Here is a 10,250-nt window from a genome sequence, read left to right on the forward strand (position 1 = left end):
ACACCGTCTACAACAAGTTTCTGTGTATGCAAGAGAACTTCACACTCGCCTTTCTGGGCGAAATTCATGGGGATCGGGGAAGTACTCGGGGTCATGGTGCATCGCATACAACGGAACTGCAACGATGCAACCTTTTGGAACCCGAATACCAGTATCACCGAGCGCATAGTCCTTGGTCGTTTCCCGCTCTAGTCTGCGAAGAAATGAAGAATAGCTTTCGCAAAGAGGTATCTGGCTACACCTTTGATGTTTTATGCAGACTTCGAAATATAACCAACAAGTGGTTTTAGCTGGTTAATAATTAACACTTCTCAGTAAAAAATTTCTCCTGTATCAAATGTGCCTCACCTGGACGCTGGCGGGAACATCCTCAGTATCTCAGATATTACTCCGTGTAAGTACTCCAGCTTCGCCACTACTTCCATAGCCGGGTGCTCACCCTTTACACAAGGGAAAAAAGGCAAAGGCCGCATTCAACAGTCAACGATCAACTCTATGGCTCTTCACACTGTTATATTGTAATAACAACCGTGCATACTGTTTCATTTCTCGCGCTTTCTCTACTCGTTCAGATATACAATTTCCCGCTTCCCACAATACGTATCTTCATCTGCAGCCACGCGTACTTCCTTAAAAGAATGACTTCGGAAGTTCAGTGGATGTAAACACAGGAGCTGCTTACTGCATACATTTCTCTGGGATGCTGTTCGCTTTACTCGACAATCTTTCTCTTAGAAGGCTGGGCGGTTTCAATTTTTTTCAAGGGCAGGATAATTAAGTGTTAAATAAAAAAGAAACAGCGAACACCGGGGCATGTGAAGAAAAGACATATATAAAATTAAATAAAATATTCGAGGCCAATAGATACTATTTCCTCGTAAACATTCCGACAAAGCCAAATTCTTCCGAATAGTAACCTTTCTGCTGGGCATTTGCAATCAAGCAAACCCTTCACCACTGTTGAGCAGAATAAAAGTTACATGCAAGCACTCAAAGAAGCTGCATTTTGCCTTTCAGGCTACCTGTTTATGTAATGTGTATCGTATGCACCGTTCATTAATGGCCACCTTTTTCGCCGTTACATTGAATACACCTGACTTGCATTGATAAGCATATTTCCTTTTTCTTTAATGATTTCAGTTATCAATGTACTGTAGTTATCACTGTACATCCGCCACCTGTGCACTGTACATTACCATTGTTCTGTACATCAGTTACCACTGTACATCATCTAGTGATCCAATGAACAGGAATTACTTTTCTTCAATGCCATAATTCTAAAGAAATACTTATACAAACGTGCGTGACCAGGCAGGACGCCCTCGTCTATCGTGTTTATCTATCTATACTTACGTGCTTTGCAACGCACAGATCGACCTCTTCTCGAAGCTTCTCCTGAACTTCGGGGTTCAACGCTAGCATGTAAAGCGTGAAGGCAACCACGGATGATGTCGTTTGTTGTCCAGCAACTAAAAACATGAAGCACTGAGCCATGGCCTCATCTTCACTCAGTGCTGAAGGGAAAGAAGAATCACGCAGAGGAGGTGCGTTACTTTACGCAGACGCGAAATATGGAGTTAGTTATAAGAACACATCATCTGACACGCTGTGAAAATCGAGCCACGTCGCACATTTAACCTGAAGTATAAACAATGTACCTATTAAGGCCGAAAAAATGTCCTGGGGTGGGTAGCTTATCGAACCCCTAAATTGATGAAGTCGAACAAGAACACAGTGGGTAGCATCATGTGGCTGTGACGGGTAAGCAAGCGGAACTTAAGCAGATCAGAATGAAACACTTGATTGGGTGAACGTGTGCCCGGAACGAAAAGAGGTGGTACACTTGGTGCAACAATAGCTTCGAGCACAATCGTCCACCGTCGATAATCTGTTCTGTGGGATAAGGCGCATCGGCATTTGAACATCTAGCATCGCAGATTGCCGCTGTTAGTTCCAGAATGTACCATCATGTTCGCGTTTCAGAACAATCTAAAATAATTGAAAATGTGCGACGTGCAGGCGCAGCACGCTCAATGCAGTCGTTACACGTGGTAGGTCACGCGAAAACAGAATAGAAAAACCAGCGTGGCAGTATCGACCTTTGATATCACACAATAGGAGAAGAATATACAGTGGCCGATGTAAGGATGATTTGGCGTTCTGAGACTATACTGTCATATTTAATGAAGAAATTCACCACTACTTTGATTTTAACAGCGGAGCCATTAAAGTCAAAGCAGTAGTAAATAAAAATAAAGACGATGGTGTGTACAAAAATAATTACTGTGAATGATTATGCGCTCGGTAAATGGGCTACTGAGTGCCACAACTTGCCGCTGGTCCAATATAAATGATGAAGACAACAAACAAGCGGCTAACACTAATCAACATTTCTAGATAGACGTAACCAGTAAATCAGAAAAGCTTTAATCAACCATAAGGGCTAACCTAGTGATAAACACCGAGAGAGAGAGGGGGAGGGAGGGAGAGAGGGTTATTTTAATGGGGAGCTGGAGAGGTTTGCCAGGTTCTTCACCTGACCGGCTACTCCAGGTGCCGGGTGATGACAATGATATATACAATGATAAACACACAACACATACAGTTGCATACACACATAGCAGTCACATAACACACACACACACTCACACGCACTGCACTATTTACAACGTTTCGTTCAAGCCTGTGGCCCGTAAGATTGTCGGTAGCGCTTTTGTACAGTTAAACGTATTGGAGCTGTTCTGCCATGGGCCTAGAATATTTTTCAACTGAAAGTTTGTGTCGTGTTGTATTTTTAAGGCCATCTTCAGAGACTGCCTCTCTGGTGCGTATATCGTGCATTCACAGAGGACATGATGGATGTCTTGAACGACGTTAAATTGTGCAGAAAATTCTGAGTCAGACTCAGCACCGAGGCCGCTCGAACCAGCATCACTGAAGCATCTGCACGAAGAGCTTCAGCGATTCGTACAATAGGAAAACACTATAGCGAATGGAAAATACAACGGCGCATGCGAGAAGATGAAGCGGTAGAAGCCCTACGCGAAATACGTTTCCGCACACCCATGAGAGCTTGCAAACGCTCGGTATCGGCGCGACTGTCGGTTTCCGAAGTTTGGACATTCGTGTCGTGTCTGCGACTCCCTGTGGTTTAACTGGAGATTCTCAGCACTCAGAAACAAACTATAATCAACCTATCATCTGCAAGCTAAAGTAAGCTTGCGCTACTTAGTGTAAAAGCTTCGCCATTCCGGTTATTCTGTAGAGTGGTCTTCGTCGTCCTCGTGGTGCACCAATTTTCACAAATACCAGGCTTCGCGTTACAAAAAAAAAAAAAAAAAGAAACATCTCAAAATGTGGCAAGAGCGATTTTTACAGCCAAGTACAAGCGAATGAGCACGGCATGCGGAGACTGACGGCATGTTATTGGCACTACGGCAGCACCAAAATAAAGACCGGCACCCTCACATACCATAACTAAACCCTTTGGCTGAGTAAGTCTGCTTTTTGTGGAAGAGGAGCAGTTGCACAGAAACTCCAGAAATGTAAGCTTCGACAAACCATTTGATGGGACTTCCTCTGAGTCTACCAACTTGGAGTCCACGTCGAATATTTTTTCTTCCGCATCCGTTGTTTCTTTCAAAGAGTCTCCCACCCACTTTCCCTGCTGAGAGTCGATCATTTGCTGCAGGAAATCGTCTTGCCTCTGAAAAAAAAAAAAAAATGATAATCGTGTTTTCTGTGTAAATACAGTTTGCTACAGAGACAGACAACGGGTGGGGTAATGAAAACAGAATAGTTAAAAGGTATACAGAATTCAATAAAAAATGCATATAGATAAAGAGACGAAATCAGCAAGTTCACGTGGACAAATTAGAATCAACTCGCAGGGAACAGGGGAAATTAGCCAATATTGGGCGAGGCCTCCGTCCTGCAGTGGACATTAAATAGACTAAAAAGATGACGACATTGATTACGACGACGAGAATAACGCATCCAACATACGACGTTTTTCCTAAGAGGAGATTTACATGACGGAAGGACACAAATGCTTACGCCCATATTACGTTAGTACAACAGTAATTGCTTCAGGGCCCTGTGGTTGCAGCATCACTGCAGTTACATTTAAACAAAGAGTTGAAATCTTGCGCAGCGGCTATATTCAAGATGCGTTGTGTGTTGCGTTATAGGACAGTTCTGAACAACAATAAATACCTGTTAAATACAGGTATACTTGTGCATAACAGAGCCAGAAAGAGAGGACATTCAAAGTGGTCATGGTATACGCTGTTCGCCGAAATGACAACCTCAGGTGCCTTGTTACCCTCTTCTAAGCCTCAATTACCGGTAGCAAACATTTCAGAGGGCTATCTGCCAATTTGTGAGTAAGGGAATATCGAGTGCTATACATTCGCGATAATGTTAGATGGGGCGAGTGTCCTAGTATTTCTGTATGCTTGCAAACCACACGCGAATCTTTTGTAAGACTCAGAAATAACTATAGAAACTATCAGTTGAACATAAGGATAGGTGAGATTTTGTTAGTGTGCTCAAAATATAGGCTTTTATTGCAAAGTAAACAATGACGCCGCGACGGTTTGATGCTGCTGCTTTTGTTGTTATTTAAAAAGCGGAGTGATAAAAGTTGAAACTGCCAACAGTAGCTATGCTTAGGCACATATAGTTATAAAATTAATAAAACCGTGAAATAATTATTCTATCAGACATGACAATTGAAATCTGCTTCGGGAAAGCGCTTTAACAAAGGCTTGAGAATAAATTTATATGTTCGAATAACTATTTTAAGAGACCTTTCGTGCCACCACTAACGCCGTTTTGTCATTTTTGCTTTCAGATTAACTTAAATATTAAAGTATCCGTGCATACTTTCATGATATGAAATGAAAACAATTTGTGCCAAAACAAACACTAAGAGGTTTTTCCTAAAACACACTGAGCAACAATTAACTAGAATATCATTCTTTATTAGAGTATTTCGAAATACACAAGCTGGGAACGAAGAGTAACGCGAAAAACCCTATCAACAAGAAAAATCTGCAGTATCAATATTTCAACCACAATCAATCTGCCAAATTCTCGCCGTGCATCTGATACTGTAATGCTGGAGGTACTCACAATTTTTGAATCCAGACGGCCCTTGATCACACGCTGGCATAGACTCCTAAAGTACCCAAGAGTAGCTGGGTTGTACAGCTTCATTCTGAAGAACTTTGCCACTCCTGGTAGCAGAACTGTGGTTCAGAAGACATTAAGCGTGTCATGACAAGCCGTTGTTACCGCAACATAACTGAAGAGGCAGAACCTGAAGTTACCAGATGTTGCCGAAGTTACCGATCACTCCGTGCGCGCACAGCCTGATGTACTAAGCCCGATAAGATATTATAATATGCTACGGGCACGTATGTAAAGAACTATCAGTAAACCATTTTTCACAGATGCAAATTAGTTTCCTTTCCACCTACTGAAGGTGTAGGTGTTTTTCGCATGCATAAGCATAACATTAATCAGAGCTAACAGACAACAAAGCGAAGCAAAGTATAAGTGATGTTATCTGTAGTAAATCTGAAGTAAATACGAAAAAATAAAACTGTACGAAAAGATAACTTGCCACTGTCGGGCACCGAGCTTGCTATCTTCGAATAACGCGTCTGATGCTCCACCAGCTGATCTACGTCGGCGGCCATTCCACCGTCCACTTTTTGGGTTACGAGCATCGGAGGCGTTATTCGAAGACTACATCACTCGTTCACATTACTTTTTTGAAATTTACATCATAGCTATACTACAGAAAACACCCCTATATTTCTCTTGCCTTGCTTTTCTGTTAGCTTTAGGTGTTGTTGTAATTAACTAAGAAAAACAAACCTGAAAATTCCTCTTCTTTCATTCATGTGCACAGCATCAGTTTGTTTGCATTCATAGATGGAAGGATTGACAAGGCTTACGTAGTGAAAGACTCCACCGTCACCAGCTAGCACGCTATCTTCATTTACAACTACTGCCAGAGCCTCCCCCCCCCCCCTTTATATTGACAAACATGTGTGGAAAGTACTTACAATCATATAGAATGCTAAGGAAAAATGCACTTGATAAAAATTGCAAAGCTAATCAGCATCATACAAAAGAAAACGAAAGACAACATACTTATAAAGCAGCCTATCACTTTTTGAGACGAGCGAACAACTACGTACAAGTTGCAGTAGTATGGTAAGACGAAATTACAAAAGCGAAGTACACAAAGGAACGGCGTCGACGAAGATAGCTGACATTCACTGGAAATCTAACGATCAGAGCCGAAACAATGTGTTGGTGATCGGCGTGGCGTATACGAATCAGTATTCAAAGCTTAAGCCACTGGCATACTCACAGTACACGATGAGCGACACCGAGAAGTCCGTGCCGAACACCTTCTTCGCGTAGGTCACGAAATCGTTGGTCTTATCAGAATGGGAATCGAGACAAGTTCCAAAAGCGTACCGGGCAATCAAGTCCAAGGAGAAGTTGCCAAAGAAACTGCAATTTATTTTGGGAATCAAATGGCGCTGGTATCAACAGTGTTATTCCGGGCAAAAAAAGACAGCGTTTCTTCGCACTAAAGTAAAAGCGAAGCACACGAATGAACTTTGTGTATGGTGTGTTTTAGAACAGAGAAGCCGCATATGGCCAGGTCCTAGCGGAACACATGCGCAGACAAAAAGGTGCCAAGGGAAGGAATTTTCGACTAACCAAATCATTCAATAAATTTCGCATCAAATACATTATACCATGGCACGAAACTAAAGGTGTGCGATTTCCCCGACGGGGCAGAAATGAGATGAACTCATAGATAAAACCACTTTTATCAAAACTGAACGACAAGTGTTTTGAGTTCTTTCGAAACAAGCAGGTTTTTATGTCCTAAATGATTTCATTTCGAGACCACCGTGCACTAAATAACGTGCGTCGTGCGCAAGAAAAACACGTGGATGTTTGAGCATATGTCTTTTTTATTCTCTCAATATCGTCATTATTATGTAAATTTATTATACCAATATTAACTATACCACACCCACCACAGTCCCAGCTGTGCAGGCTTCTATCTTCACAAGAGTGAAACAGCTCTGAATATTTTTTTCAAGAGTGGCAGAGAAGCCTAGGAACAATGTCACATGTAGCTTGCACTAAAGGTCAATTATTAGCATTGTTCATAGACTGTCACGCCACCTAGCGGTATCCAGATGCGTCCTCTCGAGGGTGATCTGATAGGCAGACGCTCCGTTGTTCGGCTGGGTTAGCCCCAGTGTGAACGCGTTAGCAAGAAACGAACACAAACCACATTGTATGTTTCCTGCATCAGTGAATATACCGGACCTTCCGTGACACGATAGATTGATACTTGAAGTAAAAACTAACAATAAAATGAGCGTTAAAATTTTTAGTACTAAATCTGTTTTAATAAAAGGAGGAATGACTCATGATTACAATGATAGCAAAATAATTACTGTATCTTTAATAGTTATAGAAAAAGGGCAGATAAACTTTGTCTAAAATACATAGCGGGCACAGGCTTACCCTTTTCCCTAAAGAAGTCTTGAAACACTTATTCAAGTAACCATAGAATGAATTCACTGGAAGAGCTTATTACCTTACGAATTCAACGCTGCAAAAACTTTAGGAATCCGTCAAAATATTTGAAATATAAGAATCTGTCAGGAGTTACAAAGATTTGTCGTAAGCTGGAATTGCATCCTCCCTTCGCTCGTCCCGACGAAAGCGCTGGAAGCTGGGCAGAGAGGGGTGGCAGGGGCAAAGAAAGTACGTCAACAACGCCTCGTGACCTCCAGCACTTTATTTGTTTTCTTCGAAAGCACGGCTTTGTCGTTGTAATCGCGCGCGCACGCGTGGACAAGTAACGGCCTCTCGCGGCGACCTCTGTAACACCCGAGCGCACCATGTTCAAATCAGCAAATGGCTGGTAGATGGGCTTTCTACCAGTGATCTTCGAGCGCCTTCTGTCACTTATCGTAAAAAAAAAAGAGAGCAACTTTGAGCTGACTTTTATAATTTATTGTAAATTCTAGGTCGCGTGCTGAGGTATAATACTTGGTTCACGTGTTGTCGGGAGCCTCTACTACCGATCAGCAGTGCTTTCTGACCATGCAAGTGTACGTAATCAGAAGAAAATTATAGATGATAGTGTCGACAATACGCAGTGCAATCTCAAAGACGGTACAAAGAATAGTGACTCTATTTACGTACTGTCCCAGTTCAACATCGCGTTCTTCTTCAGCCGCTTTCTGAAGATGGCTCATCGTAGACTTGGTGCAGGCTTCGATTTGATGCTCCATCTAGAAAATAGAGGCTGCCCTTGAAGGAGCAAACGTACACACCTTATAGGGCAAGGAAAATGCTCATTAAAAGGTTATTGGTAGTTTGCCACTAACAAAGAGCCCTAACGCAGAAAGTAAAAAAAAATGGCAGCCGATCCACAAAGTGAATGCTGATGATGGAGCAAAGCTGGGTCTGAAGGTCTATAATGTGTATGTTGAAGTCATTGACTAGTGTAAAGGACAGAATGATAGACAGACGAACAGATGAACAGACAGACGGACAGACGGACGGACGGCCACATGCACAGATGATCGTATAGGCAGATGCACGCACAGAGTATAGTCTATTTTAAAACCATTTGTACGCTATGAACACTCTATGTATGGTATATGTGACACCTGTGTTTCGGTCAAGCGGGAAGCTACAACAGCGACAGCATCAACGGAGAACATGCCAACCTAAGGAGCTTCGCTCCAAAACGAATTCATCATCATGGCTGTATCACCATCAAGTTTTTGTAATATATAGTAGCACTAGGTACTAAAAAAATCTTGTGCTGCACAAAATTGTTTTCAAATACGACGTTTAAGTCTATATTTTATGTTATATTAAATTATGGTAATTTACAGAAAATGATGTCCAAATTTTTATATTCTATTAAAATTACGTGCTATGAAATTATTAAATGTAGAGTAAATCTCAAGGGCTCATTTTTCTTCGTTAGGAACAATATTGTTGATAACTTACAGAAAATAATGCCAAGGAAAGTATAGGGGATGTTTGAGTAGTAAATGTAATTTAAATGCGAAGTAATTGCGAGTTATCAGTTACATTACATTCACTACTAAAGCATCCCCTATATTTCCTTGACATTATTCTTTGTTGGTTTTCATTATTATTGCTATTCAAATGCACAATTCGTTGTTTTAGACCACAGCTTTAAGGTGGATGTGCAATATCCTTTTTGTTCTATCTGGTATGTAGTTCTCGAAATTCCCGTTATCATTTACCACGTCTGTGCTACTATATTTTTAAGCTTTATTGATTGCTACGGAGGGCACAGTAACTTGATCGCGTCAGAAATAGAGCTCCCGTTCGATCGACCATTTTAGTTAAGATTCTCTATCATATGAGGAGGTCTGGTTTTCATTATTTCTTCATTAACCCTAACGTACGTAGACTGCATCGTAACCACTGGCCATTTAGAAAGATGCCACTTCATGGTGACAATGCAAAACGCACGTACAAAAATATTATCTCAACGATTCGTACGACAGCGGTGAGAGAAACGAGGCAGTGCGGCATACATGAAAGTAAAAGAACTTGTGACTAACCTTGCGAATTTTCCCAGATGTGAACACTGGCGAATAGTACTTCCGTATTGTTTTCCATCGAGGGTAGGGAATCACACTGAGCATGTAGTCGAACAACGGTTCGAAAAAATTGACGGTCTGGAAAGGAATCCCCAAGAAAACAATGTTAATGTCGGCTGCAGCTGCTCGTCGTCTTTCCGACATAGTGAAGTGATGTCGATGCAGCGAAAAATGAACGCCGCATATTTAAAAAGAAAAAAAAAACGCACCACTTAAGATGTGCGACCTTCCATGTTCTATATACCTTTTACGACTTATAATTATTAGTTATCTTATCAAAGCAGTGGTTTTTATTCATTCGCATCACTAATATCAAAGAGAAGCGAATATACATGGTATTATGATTTTCAAATGCTATTGTTAGCCAGTCATTATATGAATACTATGGTAATCATCACCACATTACTGTCTATTGTTCACTTGTGGGCACTACGTTCTATTCTCTTTAAAAATGTGTGCACGGAAGGGAGAGTGGTGTTTAAATATTAACCCTACTGATACGTATACTTATGGAATGCTCACTCAATGATGAGTTTCCCATACAAA

The 10,250-nt window shown here is 41.3% G+C and overlaps 1 protein-coding gene across 1 annotated transcript in view; it reads right to left on the reverse strand.

Annotated features, from left to right (window-relative positions):
- LOC119185482 (uncharacterized) overlaps positions 1-10,250 on the reverse strand; it is a 78,827-nt gene that overhangs the window by 59,856 nt on the left and 8,721 nt on the right. Inside the window, exons 6-7 of the mRNA XM_075893137.1 lie at positions 9,666-9,782; positions 8,260-8,348 (exon numbers count right to left, since the gene is read on the reverse strand). Coding sequence (XP_075749252.1) covers positions 8,260-8,348; positions 9,666-9,782 — 206 coding nt within the window. The remainder of the gene's footprint in view (positions 1-8,259; positions 8,349-9,665; positions 9,783-10,250) is intronic.

This window comes from Rhipicephalus microplus, chromosome 4, assembly GCF_043290135.1.
Source record: "Rhipicephalus microplus isolate Deutch F79 chromosome 4, USDA_Rmic, whole genome shotgun sequence".
In the NCBI taxonomy this organism is placed as follows: domain Eukaryota; kingdom Metazoa; phylum Arthropoda; class Arachnida; order Ixodida; family Ixodidae; genus Rhipicephalus; species Rhipicephalus microplus.